The sequence below is a fragment of the Coenobita brevimanus genome, chromosome 57, assembly GCF_032717465.1.
Source record: "Coenobita brevimanus isolate Jiangsu-jjx chromosome 57, ASM3271746v2, whole genome shotgun sequence".
Taxonomy (NCBI): Eukaryota; Metazoa; Arthropoda; class Malacostraca; order Decapoda; family Coenobitidae; genus Coenobita; species Coenobita brevimanus.
This window is the reverse complement of record NC_137010.1, coordinates 33,078,445-33,103,961: the sequence shown is the minus strand read 5'-3', so window position 1 is coordinate 33,103,961 and position 25,517 is coordinate 33,078,445. Positions and strand designations below refer to the sequence as shown.

The window sequence follows — 25,517 nt, the reverse complement described above, 5'->3', positions numbered from 1 at the left end:
AACTTCGACAATAATGTTTTCGGCAATGACAGTAAGTTAGAATAGATACCCAGTTTCTATAATAATGACGGTTATTTCTTGAATACCAAGTTGTTATACTACCAATATGTCCATAACAAGATGAGCAATGAAACAAATAAGCAAGAAGAGATGAAGGAAATTGCCAAAAATGTGAGTAGACTCGCCCTCTGCCGTCCCCTTCTCCTCCACTGCCCCACTTGACTCACCAGCCGCATCCCCCTCCTCCTCCACAGCCCCAAATGACTCACCTGCTTCACCTGGCATACCTGCAACACCCACCATAATGACTGTTGCTGCATTCTGGAAGAAATGTAACATTCGACAGGCCGTAAATTTTCGTCAAAGCCTGGAATAATACAACATTGGCAACCATTAAACATGCGTGGTGGGGCCGGGGTGGCGGCGGAGGCACTCACCTCAGAACCCCTGTTGTTTAAGTCCATCAGGCCTGTTGTCTACTGTTGTTAAGGTGACTGCCCATATTTTTGTTATTGTAGCTATGTCTGTAGTACAATGTCTGAAAAATTTGACATTTATTGTCTCTAAGGGCCAAAAAATGTCCAGGTATAAGGAGATACCGCCCATATGTATTTTTTCCTATGAGATTATGTATTCTCAGTGCCCGAATTCACACCGCGAGGTCGTGGATCACCCAATCTCTCGCACACTGTACGAGCCTACTGTGTGTACATATATATATATATATATATTTATTTATATGTATGTATGTATGTATTATATATATATATATATATATATATATATATATATATATATTTATATGTATGTATGTATGTATTATATATATATGTGGTAGGTGGGGGCGCTCACCATTCACTCACTCGATGTGCTGCTCTCAGGTGTCTGCCCTTTCCTCTCCTCCATCCTTCTTTCCTTCCATCCTCTTCTGTCTTTCTTTCCTTCAGTCTTTCCTCATTCTTCTGCCTATGGGTGACTTTACACTCCCTCTTTCCTTCATTCTTTCCTCTTCCTTCTGCCTGTGGGTGACTCTACATTGAGTGACAAGCCAAATGGTTTCCTGTACACCAGGAAACCATTTACTATGCTGATTGGTAATGATATAACCAAATTTTGGCACCTGGTGGTTTAGTGAGTAATTATTGCACTCCAATCAGATTGAGCTGGTGAAGGTTTCTATCCAAGGGGTGGTTGGGGTTTATTGGTCACGTAATGCCACTCAGGGATGAGTGAGACTGGTCACTCATCTTAAGTGTCAGGACCAACTGCCTAGCCCCGGGCTCCTACACTTCTCATGGGGCAATGTAGGATTGGCTGATGGATATATGTATATATGCACTCAACCCTCGGCTATCACTCGTAATTGGTCCCGCTATGTCTGCGCTATAATCGAAACCGTGATAGCCGAATTGAAGAACTTATGGTAATAATTCTAATTGGTGCCATGACCTCAATATTCACCCCTAAGATACCTTTTTTGTACCACATATTAATATATAATAGTCTAAAAATGAGCTTGTTTTATGATGTGATCACGATTCTTATAAATACCCCTCACAGTTGGTTCATTGATGTTATGTTTCTTCCCCACACTTCGCTTGGTCTCACCATTCTCTGTAAGTTTCACATTTCCAGTTTATCTGCATAACTTAGGTTCTTCCTCTTCTTTATTTCCCTGCCAGGTGCCACAGCATTATGTTGGATGATGGTAGGGGGACAGGGAGGGGGTACATTGGCCATGGTCTGTCTGTCTATCTATTGCCAGACGCCTCAATCCCGTTTGGGGTGGCCACAAACAAATCGCCTCCAAGTCGCCCTGTCCCCCGCCATTTCACTGCCCTGCTCCCAACTCACACCCCCCTCTCTCATATACCTCTCCACCCCATCCCTCCATCTCATCCTCAGCCTCCCCTTCCCTCTTCCCCCCTCCACCTCACTCACATACACTCTCTTCGTCAGTCTTTCACCCTCCATCCTCTCCACATGGCCAAACCACCTCAGTGTGTTCCTCATAACGCTTCCTATCACATCCACATCCACACCACAACGCTCCTTTATATCCTCATTTGTCAGCCTGTCTCTTCATGTGACTCCACAGGCTCCTCTTAAATAACTCATTTCCACTGCTCTTACTCTTGACTTGTGTCCTTCCAACAACGACCAAGCTTCACTTCCATATGTTAGAGTTGGTATCACAATACTGTCATGTAGTAACTTTTTCACTTCCATGCTCACTTCCCTGTTTCTTATCACTGCTTTCAAAGAACCAGCAACCTTTCTTCCCTGCTGTACCCTTTCAAGCACATTCACTCTCCAAACCTCCATCCTTACTCATCACACTACCCAAAGTACTTAAACGTACTCACATTTTCCAATTCCTCACCATCCAACCTCACTGTACATTCACTGACTTCACCTCTCTCAAAGACCATCACTTTACTCTTCCCTACATTCACCTTTAGATTCCGTTTCTTACACACTCTCCCAAACTCATCCACCAAGCCTTGGAGCTCCCTTTCGTCTTCACTCAACAACACAGTATCATCTGCAAACAACAGTACAGGGAGTTTCCAAACACTATCCTCTCTCACCAGGGCCACTCCAACATCCACTACCCTACCTTGTACCTCTTTTATTACCCCATCCATGTACAGATTGAACAACCATGGAGACATGACACATCCCTGTTTCAACCCAACTTTCAAAGAGAAATATTCACTTAGTTCACCATCCACACGCACTGCAGCCTTCGCACCATTGTACATATTCTTCACAGCATTCAACAACTTCCCATCTACTCCATATATTCTTAACACTTTCCACAATCCTTGTCTGTCCACCCTGTCATATGCTTTCTCCAAATCCATGAAAGCTGCATACAACTTCTTTCCCTTCTCTAGAAACTTTTCCACTAAAGATCTAAGAATGAGTATCTGATCTACACAACCTCTTCCCTTCCTAAAGCCTTCCTGTTCTTCTCCAACTAATTTCTCTGTTCTTTCTCTAACTCTGTCAATAAGTATCCTACCATACACTTTTCCTATTATACTAAGAAGACAAATGCCCCTATGATTACCACACACTTCTTTTTCCCCTTTTCCTTTGTACAAGGGAATAATTATACCTGACTTCCAATCCTCCGGGACTCTACCTTCCTCCCAGGTCAATCTGCACATCTTCCACATCCATTCTACTACTATCTCTCCCCCATGCTTCAGCATTTCACCACACACTCCATCAATTCCTGGGGCTTTCCCCGATTTAACTTTCTTCATTGCTTCCACAACTTCTATCCTACTGATTTCTTCCTGTCTTCTCACCTCCCTCCTTCTCCCAGCCATTCTCCAGCCACTTATACATGCATTACTTCCATCCTCTATGTTCAACAATTCCTTACAGTGTTCTCTCCATCTGCTCACTTTTTCTCACTTCTCCAATAGTAATCTACCATTTTTATCTTTCACTCCCCTGCTAACCTCACTTCCACCCTGTCTTACTCTTTTCACCTCTTTCCAGAACATTTTCTTACAGTCCCTCCACTGTATGGCCATGGTCATATCATAAAAAAGGTTATTGTTTCCATATCACTGTTCACGGTCTGAAGGCGCGCACTTGAATGGTTTGGCGGGCAGGAGACTCGGTTGGGCTGCCAAATCAGGGCTCGGCTGTCGCTGACGTCACACGACCAATCACTGAGTGAAGCTTTTGTTGGCTGGGTGGAGCACTAGAGCCTGGCCTTTTTGAAATTTTCGAACATTTGAGGTGCTCGACAGCAGGCATTTAGTGCATGATAAAGGTATCTGGGTAGTTTTTTATATAGGCGTGATAGCGAGATACGCTATAGCGGAACCCGTGATAGGCGAGGGTTGAGTGTGTATATATACAGTACAATCCCAGTTAACCGGGTGGCTTGGGGAATTTACCTTCCCGGTTACAGATTTTTCCCGTATTTCTGATTTTCAAGTCAAATCTATACAAAGGCTATCACAGCAGTAAATACAGTTCAGGTACTCACCAGTCACATTAGGGGTTACACTAAGAGATTCCGCCTGAAAAACTGCCTTGTAAACACACACCATGGTCATAACGCACGTGTGCAATGTCTAGCAACTAGCAGTACTGCAAATTACACCAGTCCATTGTTTACCGAATTACTGTATTCATTATATGTACTGTACTCATAAAAATTGAAAAATAAAATATAGAAATAAAAGCTTGAACATTTATTAGTGAACTGATGATGTGTTAAGACTGCACTGTAGAATTATCACAACACCTGTGCCCCCACGTGAGTTTGTTTACGTTTCCGACTGTTCTTCTTCTTCCCTACCTGACCTCCATCACTCCACCCCTCACCCGCCACTCAGCTGTTTTGCAGAAAATAAAATAAATGATGTACGTATGAAATGCAGGCATATTATTTATTTATTTTTCTTCCAACAAAGTAAACTTTCATTTCTATTAACATTTATATTCAGCCATTAGTGTTTTATAATGTTCGCCTTTTTCAAGTCTGTTGCATATGTCCAGCTTCTGTTTCAAGGTAAGCACGATACGCTTACGTTTAGTTTGCACTTTAGGCATTTTGGAGTGTACAAATTACCGTCTATCAGAGGAACACAATAGTAAGAGACCTTGTTTACTGTCTGGTGGCAAAACGCAGACTGGTGATTTTTGGAAGGTGTGGAGGATGACTGAATTCAAGTAGGGGAAAGAGGGGGAGAGGAGGGGTGGTTAAGAGGATTTGCTAGGGATTTACATCAGCCGGAAATGCCTCCACCTCGCTTTGTCTGACTTCCCCCAGCCTCGTGTGACACTATCAAACGGCGGTTTGGCGGTCCATTCAAATTGGCGCACAGTTATAACTTACTGACATTTTTACCAGCCCTTGAATTTTCCCGTTGTTCTGAGTATTCCGTTTGTCTGGATACCGGATTGCTGGGTTTGTACTGTATGTATATATATATATATATATATATATATGTATGTATGTATATACAGTAATCCCCATACTATCCAGACGCCCACTTTCCGGACACCCCACTGACTGGATATTTTGGTCCTGGGATTCAATATTTCCAAAATGACCCAAAAATCTCAAAAAATTTGAAAAAATCCAAATTTTTTCCCCCTGTAATTTGAACTCAGCACGGCAGCTCGGACCAGCTGTGTTTTGGTGCGTAGTTCTGCTGCCGTCCACTAGAGCGCCCATGCATCCTCCCCACTTACCGCCTGTCTCTTGTTGTGAGTGCACGCTCGTCATCATGGCCGCCCACGTGCTCGCTTTTGTGGTGGTGCCTTACCTGCTGCAGGCTCTGCTGCTGCTCTCCTGCCTCTTCTTCGTGTGTGTGACGATGGCCCCACCGCCTGAGAAGAGGAAGAGAGTGGTTTTGACTCTGGAGAAGGAGAGGGAGATATTGGACAAGGTGAACGCAGGATGGTCAACCTCACGCATCCTCTGTGAGTTCAACCTGGCCCGGTCTACTTTGTTTGATATCAAGAGATCCCAAGACAAACTCATGCAGTACACGGCTGACTTCTTGTCGAAGAACTAACACAACGTGGAGAGAAAGATGATGTTTACTCCCCGGTATGCTGAAGTCGACCACTCCACGTTGATTTGGTATCGACAGCAACGTGCTGCTGGTGTGTTGGTGCGTGGCATGGAGCTGAAGACTGCTGCTGAGAAGTTCGCAAGGCTTCACGACGCCCCAGACTTCAAGGCATCCGAGGGTTGGCTCTTCGTGTTCAAGTTACGACATGGCTTTACCAACCAAAAAGCCCATGGCAAAGCTTTAGACGCCAACGAGGATGGAGTAGAGGAGTTTCGGCCCAAGGTGAAGGGTTTGATCGACAGGGAGGGCCTCACTCTCGGTCAAGTCTACAATTTTGACAAAACTGGTATATTCTATCGCTCTTTGCCAACGAACACTCAAGCTGAGGAGACGGAGAAGTGTGTACCTGGTCACAAGCTCTCCAAACAGCAGATATCTGCTTTGTGTTGTGCCAATGCTAACGGCATGCACCGGCTGAAGCCCATTATTGTTGGCCATGCAAAGCAGCCTTGGTGTCTTCATGGGGTGATGGATGTCCTTCCTGTCGATTGGTACCATTCTTTGTAGGCATGGTTCACTGCCCAGATCTTCAAAGACTGGTTCCACCGCCATTTCGTCAAGGAGGTCATCCATTACCAGACGGAGAAACTGGGAATCTCACATGACCAGGTAAGGGCCCTCCTTCTCCTTGATAATGTACCTGCTCACCCGTGCAACAAAGACTTGGTGGCTGAGAATGGGCGCATTAGGTGCATGTTTCTGCCACCTAATACAACTGCTCTCATCCAGCCAATGGACCAGGGAGTGATCGGGGCAAAGAAGAGGCTGTACCGAAGGAAGTTCCAGGACGAGGTGATGGTTGTTCTTGAGGACGAAGACGAGTGCGGGGAGGGACGGGACATGCGAGGCCAGCGGACTTTGGAAAACCTTCGCCACTGCAACATCAAGTCTGCAATCTATAACTGGGCCAGTGCATGGAAGGAAGTCCCTGTGAAGACTGTAGAAAATGGTTTGTCTTGTCTGCTTCTCGGAACGGATGTGGAGCACAATTTCCTAGGTTTTGACGTGGATGACTTCCATGCACGTCTACATGCGCATGGTGACGATGTTGATGTGGACGAAGTGCATGAGTGGTTGGATGACGACAAGGGGGATCCTGGGTATCAGACCATGTCTGATATCGAGATCGCATCTTCAGTTGCAGGTGTCAGTACCCAGCTTGAAGATTGCGACGATGATGCGGACTCCTCTCAGCGTGACGCTACTCCAGCCATCCCCAAGCTGAGCGCACCCCGAGAACACATAGAGTTCGTTCTTGACTACCTGGGACACCCGGACTGCTACAGGGAGATGGGGCCCTTGGGACTTGTGGAGGAAGTGTGCACTTTCAGGCAGCGCATCATTAATTGCCAAAATCGTTGTTCCTTGTGTCAATCAACCACTGACAGCTTTTTCAGACCCGTGACCCCTGGCGTGCCCAGCCCTGGCTCCACACCATTGCCTTCCCAAGACAGGCCCTCATCCCCTGAGCCACAGCTCAGCACATCAGGCGCGGTGGAGTCACCATTGGACGTGAGTTTGCGCCTGTCTTCAGAGTCGTCTGCAGTGGTTAGTCCATCACCAAGTCCCAGCGATGCGCCCCTAGGCCACCTTCATCAGCTATTCTCAGACTCTGACAGTGATTAAACGGCAAGAACCCTCCACTTAACCACACGGGAATTTACAGTGTTGTGCAGTGAAGAAAACAGTGCATTGTGTTAAGAAATTAGAGTTGTGAGTGCAAAGACTTAAGTGCAGAGTGCAACACTGATGTTTTTTATGTTCATTGGAGTGCAAATTAGACTAGCGTGTGTAATGTTAAGAAAATGGATTTATGAGTGCAAAGACTTAAGTGCAGAGTGCAACACTTATTTCATTAAGGTGTAATGGAGCGCAAGTAAGACTAGAGTTCACAGTGTTAAGAGAATGGAATTCTGAGTGCAAATGACTAAGTTCAGTGCAAGACTTCATGTACAGTTTACTGCAGGTGCTTCAGGTACTCCTTTTTACTGTCAGAGTCTGAGAGGAGGTGGGTTATTCATCAAGATGGCCGGGGACTTGTTGTAAGTACTCAGAATGTTTGTTATTGTACTGTATTTTCCATGCTTACCTCTAAAACCTCATTTCACTCTTTTATGTCCCCTATTTGTGTGAATAGGGTCTTAGGTGCTATGCATGTGCAGTAGGGAGGTGTTTTTCTGCGTTAGGCTAGGTTAGGGTCCATAAGTACCAGTCCAGGAGCCAGGGATACCCAGAATGTTTAATATTGTATAAACTCACCTCTAAAACCTCATTCTCTGGTTCTTTTGCATTTATTTCAGTCTTTTATGTCCCTTATTGATGTGATTTGGGTCTTAAATAGGTGCTCTGCATGTCCAGTAGGGAGTTGTATACATGTTTTTCTGAGTCAGGGTAGGTTATGGTCCATAAGTACAAGTCCAGGAGGCTGGGGTCCACTTTCCGGACATGCTTTTGGCGCTGTTTCATCGGATAGAGGAGGGATTCCTATATATATATATACATACAGTATATATATATCCCTGCTTGTCGTAAAAGGCGACTAAAAGGGTTGGCGGAGGGTTAGTGCCCCTCCCCAGAAAACAACTAACTAAAAAAACAAACAAGAAGCCTCAGACAAGGACTGACCAAACGATGACGACCCAGGACCGGACAAAGGACTTGGTAATGGGCACATGGAATGTAAGAGGAGCGAATGATGAGGTGAAAGAGAGAGAGATTGTCCAGGTGCTTGAGGGTGCAAAAGTGGATGTATGTGGAATAACTGAAACAAAATGGGGAGGAGAAAGTGTGAGAGAATGGGAGTATGGATGGGGTATATGTGCAGGAGTAGGTGAGAATGAGAGGGCAAAGGAAGGAGTATGCATAGTTGTGAGTAAAAGATGGAAGAAGAGCATAAGACAGTATGGATCAGATGGGTCAAGGATTGTGTGGGTAAAGTTGAAAGTTGGAATACAAATGTGGGCGATTGTGTGTGTGTATGCGCCAACGCAAGATGGTGCTAGAAGAGTGAGAGAAGAGTTCTGGACAAATGTAGAAGTGTGCATGGAAAAGTTTGGAAGGAATGAGAGAGTGTTTTTGATCGGTGATATGAATGGTAAAGTTGGGAATGTGAAGGTGGATGGAATAGTTGGTGAGTGGGGTGTGCCTGCTGAGATAGATGAGAATGGGAGTGCGTTAGTGGACATTTGTGCTGGGAGGGGGTTGGTGATAACCAATACCCTCTTCAGGCATAAAATGATCCACAGGTATACATGGCGAGTGATGAGAAGGGTGGGTGGTGAACTGAATGAAAGGAAGGCAATGATTGATTGTGTGTGTGGATGAAAGGATGCGAAGATGTGTAATGGATGCAAGAGCTTATAGAGGTTGGGGGAGTGGACTTTCTGACCACTACTTGGTGGTGGCCAGAATTAGGATTCAAGTAAGATGGAGGAATAGAAGAAGGGAAAGACGAGAGGAAGGAGAGTGGAAAGGTTACAGGGGGATGAGAAAAAGGCAGAGTATAAGAGAGAAGTGGAGGAACGATTGGGCAAATATGAATTGGAGCAGATGGGAGACATGGAAGGTGTGTGTAGGATTTTTACAGAAGAAATATGTGCATCATGTGATGCGGTGTGTGGAAGGAAGAGAAAACGGAGGGGGGTGCAAGGAACAGCGTGGTGGACTGAAGAGGTGAGACAGGCTGTGGCACAAAAGAAGAAAGCATACAATGAATGGATGAGAAATAGGGGCGTAGAAGAAGTTGAGAGGCGGAAGAGAGAGTTATATGTAGAAAGAAAGAGAGAGGTGAAAAGATTAGTAAGAGAGAGTAAGAAGAGAGTGGATGAGGAATTTGGAAGGAGTTTGAGTGTAAAGTGGAGGGACTGTAAGAAAATGTTCTGGAAAGAGGTGAAAAGAGTAAGACAGGGTGGAAGTGAAGTTAGCAGGGGAGTGAAAGATAAAAATGGTAGATTACTAGTGGAGAAGGGAGAAAAAGTGAGCAGATGGAGAGAACACTGTAAGGAATTGTTGAACATAGAGGATGAAAGTAATGCGAGTATAAGTGGCTGGGGAATGGCTGGGAGAAGGAGGGAGGTGAGAAGACAGGAAGAAATCAGTAGGATAGAAGTTGTGGAAGCAATGAAGAAAGTTAAATTGGGGAAAGCCCCAGGAATTGATGGAGTGTGTGGTGAAATGCTGAAGCATGGGGGAGAGTTAGTAGTAGAATGGATGTGGAAGGTGTGCAGATTGGCTTGGGAGGAAGGTAGAGTCCCGGAGGATTGGAAGTCAGGTATAATTATTCACTTGTACAAAGGAAAAGGGGAAAAAGAAGTGTGTGGTAATCATAGAGGCATTTGTCTTCTTAGTATAATAAGAAAAGTGTATGGTAGGATACTTATTGACAGAGTTAGAGAAAGAACAGAGAAATTAGTTGGAGAAGAACAGGGAGGCTTTAGGAAGGGAAGAGGTTGTGTAGATCAGACATTCATTCTTAGATCTTTAGTGGAAAAGTTTCTAGAGAAGGGAAAGAAGTTGTATGCGGCTTTCATGGATTTGCAGAAAGCATATGACAGGGTGGATAGACAAGGATTGTGGAAAGTGTTAAGAATAAATGGAGTAGCTGGGAAGTTGTTGAATGCTGTGAAGAGTACCGGTATGTACGATGGTGCAAAGGCTGCAGTGCGTGTGGATGGTGAACTAAGTGAATTTTTCTCTTTTGAAAGTTGGGTTGAAACAGGGATGTCATGTCTCCATGGTTGTTCAATCTGTACATGGATGGGGTAATAAAAGAGGTACAAGGTAGGGTAGTGGATGTTGGAGTGGCCCTGGTGAGAGAGGATAATGTTTGGAAACTCCCTGTACTGTTGTTTGCAGATGATACTGTGTTGTTGAGTGAAGACGAAAGGGAGCTGCAAGGCTTGGTAGATGAGTTTGGGAGAGTGTGTAAGAAATGGAATCTAAAGGTGAATGTAGGGAAGAGTAAAGTGATGGTCTTTGAGAGAGGTGAAGTCAGTGAATGTACAGCGAGTTTGGATGGTGAGGAATTGGAAAATGTCAGTACGTTTTATTTGGGTAGTGTGATGAGCAAGGATGGAGGTTTGAAGGGTGAAGTGCTTGAAAGAGTACAGCAGGGAAGAAAGGTTGCTGGTTCTTTGAAAGCAGTGATAAGAAATAGGGAAGTGAGCATGGAAGTGAAAAAGTTACTATCTATCTATCTATCTATAGCCCGACGCCCTAATCCCGCAAAGGGTGGCCGCAGACAAAACGCCTCCAAGTCACTCTGTCACCCACCATTTGACTCCCCTCCCCCCAGCTCACCCCCCCTCCCTCATATACCTCTCAACTCCATCCCTCCACCTCATCCTCGGTCTACCCCTCCCTCTCCCTCCCTCCACCTCACCTACATACACCCTCTTAGTCAGTCTTTCATTCTCCATTCTCTCCACATGTCCAAACCACCTCAGTGTATTTCTCCTAATCTTTTCAACCACATCCACATCTACCCCACAACGTTCCTTCACTTCTTCATTCGTCACCCTGTCCCTCCACGTCACTTCACATGCTCCTCTCAAGTAACTCATTTCCACTGCTCTCACTCTTGACTTGTACGAGGGAGCTAGTGCTGAGTGAGTTCTTTGATCTCAATGTGGGACTGAAACAGGGGTGTGTAATGTCTCCATGGCTGTTTAATATATATATGGATGGGGTTGTAAAGGAGGTACAAGGTAGGGCAGTGGATGTGGGGGTGGCCCTAATGAATGAGGGTGAGATTTGGAAGCTTCCGGTGTTGCTGTTTGCTGATGATACAGTATTGTTGAGTGAAGATGAATGGGAGTTGCAAGGTTTGGTGAATGAATCTGGGACAGTGTGTAGGAGGAGGAAGCTGAAAGTTAATGTAAACAAAAGTAAAGTTATGGTGTTTGAGAGGAATGAAGTCACAGAGTGTGCAGTGAGGTTGGATGGTGAGGATATGGAGAATGTGATTGCATTCAAGTACTTGGGTAGTGTGATGAGTAAGGATGGAACTTTGGGGGATGAAGTACGTGAAAGGGTACAGCAGGGAAGAAAGGTTGTTGGTACACTGAAAGCAGTGATGAGAAATAGGGAGGTGAGTATGGAAGTTAAGAAGTCACTGCATGATGGTATTGTGATCCCTACCCTGACGTATGGAAGCGAGGCGTGGACATTGCAAGAGGGGTCAAAAAGTTACTACATGGCAGTATTGTGATACCAACTCTAACGTATGGAAGTGAAGCTTGGACGTTGTTGGAAGGACACAAGTCAAGAGTGAGAGCAGTGGAAATGAGTTATTTAAGAGGAGCCTGTGGAGTCACATGGAGAGACAGGCTGACAAATGAGGATATAAAAGAGCGTTGTGGTGTGGATATGGATGTGATAGGAAGCATTATGAGGATCACACTGAGGTGGTTTGGCCATGTGGAGAGGATGGACGGTGAAAGACTGACGAAGAGAGTGTATGTGAGTGAGGTGGAGGGGGGAAGAGTGAGGGGGAGTCCGAGGATGAGATGGAGGGATGGGGTGGAGAGGTATATGAGAGAGGGGGGTGTGAGTTGGGAGCATGGCAGTGAAATGGCGGGGGACAGGGCGACTTGGAGGCGATTTGTTTGTGGCCACCCCAAACTGGATTGAGGCGTCTGGCAATAGATAGAGAGATAGTTAGATATATATATATATATATATATATATATATATATATATATGTACAATATATATATATATATATGTGTACAATATATATATATATATATATATATATGTACAATATATATATATATATATATATATATATATATATATATATATATATATATATATATATATATATATATATGTACAATATATATATATATTTTTTTAATGCGAGAAAGAAGGAACCAAAGGCCATGAGCCTGCAATTTAACAGTTCCCTCCAAGAGAAAAACAAAATACAAGAGAGAGCCAAATTCAAGATCCATTCATTTCGAGATACCTGGACACACTGCGTTTGAAAGACTGGAGATCATAGGCAGCAGGAAATACAGACAGAGAGAGACAGTTCCAGAGTTGACCTGTTGCATAAATGAAGGACTGGGAGTAATGGTTAACTCTTGCATTAGAGAGTTGGACAGAAAAGGGACGAGAGTTTGCTGCTAGACGGGTGCTACGCGCCAGTCGTAGAGGTGGAGGAATGCATACAGACATTTCAGAGGAGCAGTGACCATTAAAGTAGCGATAGAAAAGAGATAAAGATGCAACAGTGCGGCAAAGCAACAGAGGTTGAAGGGAGTCAGTAAGAGGAGGAGAGTTAATGAGACGAAAAGCCTTTGACTCCACCCTATTGAGAAGAGCTGTGTGTGGGGAGCCTCCCCACACATGAGAGTTGTACTCCACACAGGGGCGGATAAAACCCCCATATAGAGTCAACAACTGTGCAGGGGTAAAGAAAGAATGGAGTTGGCTTAGCACACACAATCTCTTGGAAGCAGATTTTACAAGAGATGTAATATGATCTTTCCAAGATAAGTCCCGAGTAAATGAAACCCCAAGCATGTTCAAGGATGATGCAGGATTAAGCTGAATATTATTAAACATTAGTTGGTATACCTGTGGAAGATTTTGACGGGTTGATAGGTGTAAGAGTCTTGGATGCATTAAAAACATCAAGATTATTTTTACCCCAGTCAGAGATACGAGCCAAGTCAGACATTAGATGTGCCATAGCCTCATCCCTTGTTTGTTGAAGTAACTGCTGAGATGGGCATTGCAGGAACTGAATGGAAAGGTGAAGGGTGGAGTCATCAGTGTATGAGTGCATAGGGTTAGATGTACAGCTTAGAAGGTCATTGATGAATAAAAGGAAGAGAGTTGGTGATAGGACAGAGCCCTGAGGAACACCACTGTTGATAGATCTAGGAGAAGAATGATGGCCGTCTACAACAGCAGCTATAGAGCGACCAGAAAGGAAGCTAGCGATGAAGCCACAGATAGAAGGATAGAAACCGTTAGAGGGCAGTTTGGAAATTAAAGATTTATGCCAGACTCGATCGAAAGCTTTGAGATGTCAAGTGCAGTGGCAAAGCTTTCGCCAAAGTCCCGAAAGGAGGATGACCAGGAGTCTGAAAGGTAGGTGAAAAGATCGCCAGTGGAGCGTCCCTGATGGAACCCGTACTGACGATCATAAAGAAGGTTGTGATAGGAAAGATGCCTTAAAATTTTTCTATTGAGAAATGATTTGAAAACTTTTGAAATACAGGACGTTAAAGCAATTGGACGATAATTGAGGGGTTGGAAGTGGTCACCCTTCTTTGGGACTGGCTGAATGAGAGCAAACTTCCAGCAAGAAGGAAAGGTACAAGTTGACAGAGAAAGGCGAAAGAGTTTGCCTAGGCAGGGTGTAAGCACAGAATCACAGTTCTTTAGAACAACAGGAGGGACTCCATCAGGCCCATATGCCGTGTCAGTATTGAGGCCAGTGATGGCAGAAAATACATCAGCTGAAGAAATTTTAATGTCAGCCATGAGGAAGTCAGAGGCAGGAAGTGATGGAGGAACAGCTCCGGAATCATCTAAGGTAGAATTGGAGGAGAAAGCTACAGAATCATCAGAGTAGAAAAGAGGAGGGGAGGATGATGAGGTAAAGTTGTTAGAAAGGTTTTTGGCAAGTTGCCAGAAGGAGCGGGAAGAATTCAAGTTGGAGAGTTGAGAGCATTTAGTACGGATGAAATTATTTTTAGTAGAGCAAAGAACAGACTTAGCATGATTCCAGTTAGAAACGTAAAGATGATGTGATTCAGGGGTGGGTTGGCTCCGGTACCTTTTGTAGGGCCTCTCCTTGTTGCGGACAGCATTAGAACAAACGTGATTAAACCAAGGCTTTCTTGCGTTAGTCAAAGGATATGAGAAAGGAATGTATGCTTCCATGCCCGAGAGAATAACCTCCGTAATGCGCAAGGCACACTCAGATGTCTCCCGGCCATGGAAGCAATAATCATTCCAGGGAAAATCAAAGAAGTACTGCCTGAGGACCTTCCAATCCGCGGCTCCAAAATGCCACAGGCGACGTTTCCCTGGAGGGTCCACAGGCCGTACCGGAGTGATAGGACAGGTTAAGGTGATAAGGTTGTGATCGGAGGAGCCCAACGGAGAGAGAAGATTAACAGTGGAAACAGAAGGATTAGTTGTAAGGAAGAGGTCAAGTATGTTGGAGCTCTCTCCAAGGCGGTCTGGGATATGGGTAGGGTGCTGTACAAGCTGCTCTAGGTCATTAAGGATAGAAATGATGTAGGCTTGTTCTCCAGATGGATCAGGGAAAGGAGAGGAGAGCCAAAGGTGGTGGTGAATATTGAAATCTCCTAGAATGGAGATTTCAGAGAAAGGAGAAATGGATAGAATGTGTTCCATCGTAGAAGTAAGATAGTCGAAGAATTTTTGATTGTCAGTGGAATTAGGGGATAAGTAAACAGCACAGATATATTTAGTCAGAGAATGAAAGGAAAGCCGAAGCCAGAGTGTAGAGAATTCAGAAGAATTGAGTTCAGGAACACGAGAGCAAGATAAGTCGTTGCGTATATATACACAACAGCCACCTTTGGCTTTGAAATGAGTGTAGAGAAAGTAGGAGGATACAGAAAAGGGTTTGCTGTCAGTTGCCTCAGACAGCTGAGTCTCAGTTAGAAAGAGAAGGTGAAGTTTAGAGGAGGAGAGGTGGTGCTCAACAGAGCAAAAGTTAGAGGAAAGGCCGCGAATGTTGCAGAAATGAAGAAGAAGAGAGTCAGACAGTGGTTCAAGGCACCTTGTGTCATCACCGGGAGAGGTGCGGAAGGTGGGGGCATTTATGGTCCCCACCCCCCTGGGGACTGCGAGGCTGGGTGATGAGACGCCATGGTTTGTATATATATATATATATATATACTGTATATATATATATATATATATATTTATATATTTATATATATATATATATATATATTTATATATATATATATATATTTATATATATATATATATATATATATATATATATATATATATATATATATATATATATATATATATATATATATATATATATATATATTTATATATATATATATATATATATATATATATATATATATATATATATCTACTACTGCCAGGTGCCTTAATCCCATAAGGGGTGGCCATTTGACTTTGAGTTAGTTGTTTTACGGGGAGGGGCACTAACCCTCCACCAACCCACTTGTTGACACGTAGGGAGCACGTATGGTTTGGTTATATGGTTACCACCCAGCGCTGTACATGGTTTCTTGGCTTACAGGAAACCATTAGGCTTGTCACTCAATGTAAAGCCACCTTTAAAGGAAAGAAAAGCAATAAGAAGTGACAGGAAAGATGGGAGAAATAGGAAGAGAGGAGGAATATATATATATATATCATCAATCCAGCCACCTGTACATCTCATTAATGCCTTGCCCTTTCCCTATAACTTTCATGCAGTAGATGGTCATGGCAGATGAGTTGCTAGGCTGCTCAATCCTGACACTTCTGTTTTGATTTTGAGAGTGTTCCATTATACCAGCCCTTACCCATAAATTTTCATTTGGAGATCTTCTTGTCACATCACCAGTTACCTTACTTTGACACACTCCATGTCACAATGTCTTCTTTCCTTCTGCCAACGTGTCCTTACCCCTCCCCCACTGCATTTTGTTTTGTCCACTCCATAACACCACACTCCATATTTGCTATTATCTTCACAGCAAATTGTCATCATCATTATCTTCATCATCCTAACCCTAATTGACCTATAAGATTGGGTGAGATAGGAAAAAAAAGTTTAAATGTAGGAAAACTATTTGGCAGCATGCCAGTGAAATGGGCCACACAGGCATTCACGCATACCTTAATTCACACCTTTGAAGGTAGAAGGCTTATCTTTACCAAAACTGTCTTATAATCTTCTTTTACATATACCATCAATAATGACTGCTACTCGTAGGAAGCTCAGCTTTGCCATTTCTTTATCACATCCTGTCAGCACTATTCAGCCAGATGTAAAGGTTAGTAAAGGTACTTGTATATTGACCTTCAGTACTTTCTTCACGTCCAAGTTAACAAGTCCCACTTCCAAAATACTATTACTTTTTTGAAAATCTCTTCCTCCCTGGTGTTCTCTCACACCTCATCATACGTGCTTCCAAATTTAGGCATTATTAAAACTTACTATTCACTTCCTCCAACCTGTATTGTGACCTGAAATTTAACTTCAAATTCCCTCCTCTCAAACACATTGGTTAACTTAATTACAGGTATTTGCATTTAGTTTCCTCTTTCTCTTACACTCATCATATTCATTTACCATCTCTTGTGGTTGTTTCCCACTGTGAGTGTACTTTACCAACATACACACAGGTGAAGATTTCCCACATTTTATAATTCTTTGTTGTTTCATTCACACCCTTGCACCTGTTGTTTTTTGCTTTATTTTTCTTTGCTTTCTTCTGCCTGCGGGTGACTTTACACTCCCTCTTCTGTCTTTCTTTCCTTCATTCTTTTCTCTTCCTTCTGTCTGTGGGTGACTCTACATTGAGTGACAAGCCAAATGATTTCCTGTACACCAGGAAATCATTTACCATGCTGGGTGGTAACCATATAACCAAATTTTGGCTCCTGGTGGTTTAGTGGGTAATAAAGGTGCTCCAATCGGATTGAGCCGGTGAAGGTTTATATCCAAGGGGTGGTTGGGGTTTATTGCTCACATAATGCCACTCAGGGATGAGTGAGGCTGGTCACTCTCATCTTAAATGCCAGGACCAACTTTCCTAGCCCCGGGCTCCTATGCTCCTCATGGGGCAATGTAGGATTAGATGGATGGATGGATGGTATATTATCTAAAGTGTAAAGATTCAACAATCCTAACATGACATTGCCTTGTCTCACCTCTTACTAAACAACTGTCACTCAGTCTCTCACTGATGCAGGAGCTGTTTCTTATGTAGAACTTAGAAGGCTTTTATTGCCTTCAGTAGCCTTCTTCTGAGTCCATATCTTTGCAACACATGCTAGAAGGCATCCTAGTCAGCTTTTTTTTTTTTGGCTTTCTCCAGTTCCTAGAAGGCAGTTTATAATTTTTGTCCATTATCAGATGCTTTTTACCAACCATTTTCAAAACTGATCAGCATAACCTCTTCTTTATCTAAACCCATTATGTAGATCATCTGTGTTACATTTTTACCTATTGTATTCTCTTTGATTGTGGTAGGAGAGGGTGCTCGCCATCCACTCACTCGATATAGTGTATCTCTCAGGGTCCTGCCCTTTCCTCTCTTCCTTTGTCCTTTCCTTCCTTCCTCTTCTGTCTTTCTTACCTTCATTCTTTCCTCTTCCTTCCATCTATGGGTGATTTTACGCTGAGTGACAAGCCAAGTGGTTTTCTGTACACCAGGAAACCATTTACTATGCAGGGTGGTAACCATGTAACCAAATTATGGTGCCTGGTGGTTTAGTGGGTAATTAAGGTGCTCCAATTGGATTGAGCCAGTGCAGGTTTATGTCCAAGTGGTGTTTAGGGTTTATTGCTCACGTAATGGCACTCAGGGATGAATGAGGCTGGCCTCTCTCATCTTAAATGTCAGGACCAACTTGCATAGCCCTAGTCTGCTATGCCCCTTATGGAGCAACACAGGATTAGATGATGGATGGATGGATGCTGTTCTCTTTGGCCACCTTCTGTATATTATTAATAGTCTGCTCAACAGAATAATGTCTGTATAAATCTTACATTCATCTTTGCTTCCCTTCTCATTGTATAGTGCCTCATTGTCACAGCTTCATACCAGGTGCAGTGAAGAAAACTAGAGACTTGTATGATTAGTGGATCCTTGCATGTCATCCATTTCACTTGGCACTCTGTTGATAGTTGTGTATTTATAATAGTTTTACATTACACATTTCCAGTTCTGTCTCAGGATCCTTCCCAACCCAATTATTAGTAAGAAGTAAGAGTAGGATTATGAAATACAAATTATTGATTACAAGCAGTCCACTGTGCCTGTACTGCTCTGCACCCCTCCATGCCACAACATATACTCCCCTTGCATGCCTAATTGTCACACTGCAGACTGTTCTTCAGCATAACTGCAACATAAAATCTACTGGAGCTTTCAGTGGAAGTGGTTGTTTGTTTGTGGTCTACAAGGTTTTTGTTGATGTGAGCCTAGGGTTGCAAGAGCAACAGCAAAGTTAGGATGATGATAATTATGATGATAATTACGACTTTTCCATTCCAAACAGAGCAGAAGCAGTTAGACACAGAAATTAACAACCTCCGGAACTCTCTGCGTGGGAAGGTAAACAAACTGAATGACCTGGAGCACAAGGAAGAAACCCGAGGGTCTTCTCTGAAGCCACTTTCACAGGAGGAATGGCGTGCAGTTAGGCAAGCCCTTGGGAAATAATTGGTTTGGAGTTTGGGAAATACTGGAAGGGAATATTGGAAGGGATGTAGTGCACTTTTTATTTTCCCTGTCATTCTCATCACACTCACATCACATAACCATTTTCACCCATTACATTCTCTGCTAATTCATATTTTAATCACGTACTTACTACCTTAACTCCATTCCGCCTTCCACCTACACTGCATCCCTAAGCACTCATCCCACTGTCACCTGACTTCCAACCTTGCACCCATTCTCCCCTCACTCTCCCTCCCACTCATGCTCATTTCTGCCAGCCCACTTTCATCCCTCTCTCTCCTTCCCCACTCTCAACCTGTTTCTCCTCTCTGTCACATCACTCTGTCTCCCACCCACTGGCTGCCAACTCACTTTTCCAAACAACTCACTGTTTTCCAGTTCTCTCCCATCACTTACTCTTCCTTCTGCACTTCCTGTATCCCACACCAATCTGGCCCACCCACTCACACTTAGATCAAAACTTCTGGCAGTTGGGTCAGTAGCATGTGCATCTTCTATTATTCCTTCCCTCCCATCACTTACTCTTCCTTCTGCACTTCCTGTATCCCATGCCAATCTGTTCCACCCACTAACCTTTAGATCAAAACTTCTGGCAGTTAGGTCAACAGCACGTGCATCTTCTGTCATTCGTGATCGGGGTTCAGTCCCACCCAGAGATAGACGTTGAAGAGGGTGCAACAATATCTATTCATGTATGATAACACATGCTTGCAATTTGTTTAGCTTCCCTCAGTGACGTGCTATGTACAGTATATGCTCTGTCACTCGCGGACATAGCCATGTCAACAAAACAGATTTCCTCTTGTAACTCTCTCCCTGCACTCAGAAACCTTGCACCTTTACATCCATATATGCAGCAGTGGGTGAGGGTGGGTTACCTTTTCAGTGACAGAGTGTATGTTCCATTTCTCCATGGATATGATGCCTTTCTAGAACTGTAAAATATGGCTTGAGCGTTTATGGCAGAGCTGCTGACCCATGTTGAGCATGTTCGAGCAGGCTGCTACATTACATACAATACTTTTATGCTGTTCCATCATGTACATTATCATCACATTTACCTTTCTCTCCTTTCCACTTCCAGTTTATTGATAGACACAGTGTTGTTCAAGATATATGAGGCATTCTGTGGGAGAAGGGCCAACCAATCAAATTTGGCAAAATGGACCTTCAGGTTCCAACATGTTCCCTTGGCCTAGATCAAATGTGTTTGCCTGCAGGGAAATGACTATTGGCCCTTTTAACATGGTCAAGAGTCCATAGTCTGGACCCCCAGTAATCAACCCTGTTGCATTACATTGACAATGCTCCCATAGGGAAGGGAGGGTCATTGGGCAGATGGCACCCAGCCAGTGAGGCACTTCTTTTCCTAAAACCTGTCAGTTGTATTGTGTAATTTGCAGATATAACATCTCTAATGAGTCCCCCAAAACGGCACTTTTGATTGGAAATTTTGCATATTTATTGAGATAATGGATTTTGGGGGAGGGAGACCACAAGTATTATATTCAGTAGTCTTGTCATTTTATACCTTTCAAAATCAGGTGGGTTTTGGCTTCGCAGCATAGAAAAATAGGTGCCACTGTCTACATAGCCTCCAATTTATTGCATTATAAATGGCTGTCATCATGATTATCAGTATGTTTACCAGTTATAATATGAAAGACTGTTAACCCCTTCTGGGCTAGATTCTTCGGCAGTTTACCTTCCGAGTCATTGTTTCATAACCACTGTAAACTGTACTTCATATGAGGCCATCAGTACAGTATGTTTACCAGTTATAATATGAAAGACTGTTAACCCCTTCTGGGCTAGATTCTTTGGCAGTTTACCTTCCTTGAGTCATTGTTTCATAACCAGTGTAAACTGTACTTCATATGAGGCCATCAGTTGGCCCATACAGATCTTCCTTGTGCCTCGCATGATAGGTATCCCCCCCCCCCCCCATTTTTTTTTTGGGGGGGGATAACAAAGAAAATTAGAGTGGCCATTACAGATGTATTAACTTCAAAATCTTTAAGTGCATTCTTCTTCAAACCTTGTTTATGTTTGGTTGGCCCTTCTTCCATGGATCTCCTCATATGAATTCGAGATCAGTGTGATAACAATCCAGCTTAATGTATGAGTGGATTGCTTGCTTCAGGTCAGCCAAGCTTCATCATACCTGTGAGTAGACTGACTGTAATGTGGTGATATTAGTAATTAAATGTTTTTATCCTTGTTACTGAGGGGTCTTCTCATGTGATTAAAGTACAGATATTTGATGATAGCAAGAATTTAAAAAAAAAATCATAATGCAGAATTTAACTCCTCCGGTGTGATTAAGTCGTTTATTTCTCATTTCAAACTTTCCGTTATCTGTCGTAATTCAGCCTAGGCCTACACTGAGAGATATGAAATGCCGGATATTGCATGGTATTCCCCATCCTCTCAATATTCAGCGTCGAGCTGCATTGTACATTACTATCTGTCTCAACCCTCTATCCTAAAAACTTTCACATGAGTAAAAGATGAAAATTAAGCATACAGTACCATAAAGTAATGATAAAGTACAGTTATACAGTGCCGGTTGGGTACCATTTATGAGCCGGTTGATACACTTCGATGCAATATGCCATAGAATTGCTGGATAAGTCTTGTTTCGGCACTGAACATAGCATAATTTTGTTGGATATTGCTTTAATAGAGTTGAGCCAGCAGTGCCGGATATTGCATTGGGCTGGATATTGCAACAACATATAATTGAGAGATTACTGTATTACTGTACATACTGGTTTAGTGTAAGTTCTGCATGTTAGTGAATAAAGAGAGGACAAAGTATGTAGTATTTGTATTTACTCTTATGGCAGGCAATGATTTAAAACTGTAATAGTAAGTAAGCAGACTGTGAAGCCTATGCCCAGAGTCGGACCAAAAAAAAAAAAAAAAGAAAAAAAAAAAAAAAACTGCTATTGACCCTGGGAGGTAATCTTGGACAGTGATATCGCACCACTTTTTAGACAGTATTAAAACTCGTGGAATATTATGAAAATTGGGGGGCTCCAAAGCCTGTACTATAGTACTGGATATTAAAGGTCATTGCTTAGTGTCCCATTATTTATCATAGTAAAGTGGCTTGTCTGTGGAAGTGAACACCATATCAGTGGAATTTTGAGTTTTGTAACTTAACCCTTGAATTTTGTGACCTTTAGTTATTCTTGATTAAAACTGGAAACAGCAAGAATTGAAAAAATAAAATTCATCACTGTGATTATTGTTGTTACCTAACTCCAGTTTCTCTGACTGAGGAGAGCCATCAACCGTGGGTAAGAAACTGCATCTGTGCAGCCTCTTACAAGTACAGTGCACTACATACTATGTAGCGATCTGGTGTCCCTTTGTGGCAAACAGCACCTCACCAGGGTCAGACCAAGGTCCTCACAGGAAGGTGCAGGGAAGTATGAGGACATCTGACTTCCAGGTAGACACCACAGCATTACTCCATCCAGGGTGCACAGCACTACCATGGATAGCCTTATCATGTGTGCCAGATCATTTGAGAGAAGGGGTTAAATGTCAGTTTGGGCAGAGTGGAATGAAAATCAGGGTTAACTGTTCATTTACTGTCTGTTAGTTTATTGCCTGATACCACATCCTGTGAGATGTGGCCTCAACAAAAAGCCTTCAAGCCATTTCTGTCCCAACTCGATAACAACCCCTCTTCCCATGACACACCACTCTCTCCTTTATCCAGTACTTTTGCCCTTGTATCTCCATCTCATTCTCAGTTTTACTTTTTCCTTCCTGTCATCTCACTCTCATACACTCAAGTCAATCTCTCATTCTCCATGCATCCTACCTGGCCAGACCACATCAGAGCATTTCTTTTGTTTTCCCACATCAGCCTCTATATCACATCCTTCTTGAATCCTTTCATAACTTCATCTATCCTTTCACTGTCCTAAAACTGTATCAGAAACTGAAGAGATTTCCATTCACCAAATAATCAAGGTGACAGAAATTTGCTTCATTTGTTCAGTACCTCACATCTTGGAACTCTGTCAGAAGCTAGAGATATTACTCTGCTCCTCAGTTATAACCATGCAAGTGGGACTTTTCATTAATTCAGAACTTTGGCACATAAAGCTGGGTCAGATGCTCAAGAGATCTTCCCAAATTAGTCACCATCAGTCAAGTGGATTAAAATTTGTCTTCATCAGTTCATAGCTGCATTACTGGTATAAGGTGTAGGTACAGTATTTTGGTAAAGAAAAATAAAGTGGGCTACAGTCTCATACATGTCATTACAGTAGCTTAGATCTTGATTATGTTGTTGCTTAACCCTGATCTGTCTGGCCAAGCAATCTGTCAACAGGTAAGCAACTGCTTCTTAGGGGTTGTCCTATAGATGCAGTACACTGCATCATGCAGGGAACCGCAACTCTCCAGGGTTGGATGAGGTCCATTTCCACAGGAAGATGTAGGGAAATACAGGAGGTTTAGCCTCTGGTCAGATATCTGCAGCTCCTTCACTCTACCCATGGTACACAGCATCACCTCATGTAGAGTGCTCATCAGTGTCTTTTGATAATGAAAACAGGATTATTGACTAAGCCTCTATGGAAATTTGAAATTTCTTCCACATGTTATCATGTGGGATGACTTGAAAGTTGATGGGATATTTGTCAGTGTTATACTGTGACCAGGTTACCTTTTTTTTTTTTCCCCATCTGATTAGTGGTGTAGATATGCCCTGATAGACTATGAAGGGGCCAAGCCCCACCTCCCCAGTCAGGCTGTTAGCCCCCTCACTGGTCCACTGGCCCCTTCATCAAAAAAATTTCTGATTACCTATGTGTCCACACTGTAGCAAAGGGGACCCCAGAACAGGGTTTGGTCTCACAGTGACCTCCTCTGTCACATAAGGTGGCCTGGCTGCATCATTGCTTCTAATTTGTGGACAGAGCTCAAGTAGGAAATTACAGTCCTGTAAGCCTCACAACATAATCTGTATAATATTAGAAGAAATTACTGTATAAGAGAAAAAGTGACGGCATATGTAGAGGAAGTAATATACTGTATGAAAATCAGCATGTCCTTCAGAGGCAGAAAATTTTTATCATCATCATCATCATCATCATCATCATCATCATCTAATCCTGTGTTGCTCCCTGAGAGGCATAGGAGCCCATGGCTAGGCAAGTTGGTCCTGAGATTAAAGATGAGAGTGACCAGCCTCACTCATCCCGGAGTGGCATTACGTGAGCAATAAACCTCAGCCACCCCTTGGATATAAACCAGCACAGGCTCAATCTGGTTGGAGTGCCTTAATTACCCACTAAACCACCAGGCACCATAATTTGGTTATGTGGTTACCTCCCAGGAAACTTAGTAATAACATTAAATGATTGGATGAACAGGCATAATGAAAATCAGTTTTTTTGTTATCAGTTTCTTGATATTGCAAAAGTTTTTGATACTATACCACATAAAAGACTAATTTACAAGCTACAGAAAGCAGGAATTGGGGTAATGTCTTGCAGTGGACTGAAGACTTCTCTGTCTGTCGATTTTATCTTACTTGATGTTCCACCTATTGTTACTTCATGTATAGAAGCTGGACAAGTCTCTAAATTTCATATACATGTTCTTTTTTTGATCTGCACTTGTTGTTGAATGCTGTGAAGAGTATGTATGATGGTGCTAAGGCTGCAGTGCGTGTGGATGGTGAACTAAGTGAATTTTTCTCTTTGATGGTTGGGTTGAAACAGGGATGTGTCATGTCTCCATGGTTGTTCAATCTGCACATGGATGGGGTAATAAAAGAGGTACAAGATAGGGTAGTGGATGTTGGAGTGGCCCTGTTGAGAGAGGATAGTGTTTGGAAAGTCCCTGTACTGTTGTTTGCAGATGATACTGTGTTGTTGAGTGAAGACGAAGGGGAGCTGCAAGGCTTGGTGGATGAGTTTGGGAGTGTGTATAAGAAATGGAATCTAAAGGTGAATGTAGGGAAGAATAAAGTGATGATCTTTGAGAGAGGTGAAGTCAGTGAATGTACAGCGAGGTTGGATGGTGAGGAATTGGAAAATGTAAGTACGTTTAAGTACTTGGATAGTGTGACGCGTAAGGATGGAGGTTTGGAGGGTGAAGTGCTTGAAAGGGTACAGCAGGGAAGAAAGGTTGCTGGTTCCTTGAAAGCAGTGATAAGAAACAGGGAAGTGAAAAAGTTACTGCATGACAGTATTGTGATACCAACTCTAACGTATGGAAGTGAATCTTGGAAGTTGTTGGAAGGACACAAGTCAAGAGTGAGAGCAGTGGAAATGAGTTATTTAAGAGGAGCCTGTGGAGTCACATGGAGAGGCAGGCTGACGAATGAGGATATAAAGGAGCGTTGTGGTGTGGATGAGGATGTGATAGGAAGCGTTATGAGGAACACACTGAGGTGGTTTGGCCATGTGGAGAGGATGGAGGGTGAAAGACT

At 43.1% G+C, this 25,517-nt stretch overlaps 1 protein-coding gene across 2 annotated transcripts in view; it reads left to right on the top strand.

Moving 5' to 3' along the window:
• The window catches only part of Pdrg1 (Pdrg1 prefoldin-like subunit), an 88,729-nt gene extending 67,217 nt beyond the window's left edge, over positions 1-21,512 (top strand). For both annotated transcript variants that reach the window (XM_080274480.1, XM_080274481.1), the window contains one exon: positions 18,870-21,512. In XM_080274480.1, coding sequence (XP_080130606.1) covers positions 18,870-19,033 — 164 coding nt within the window. In that variant the 3' untranslated portion in view covers positions 19,034-21,512. The remainder of the gene's footprint in view (positions 1-18,869) is intronic.
• Positions 21,513-25,517: the final 4,005 nt, after the last annotated feature.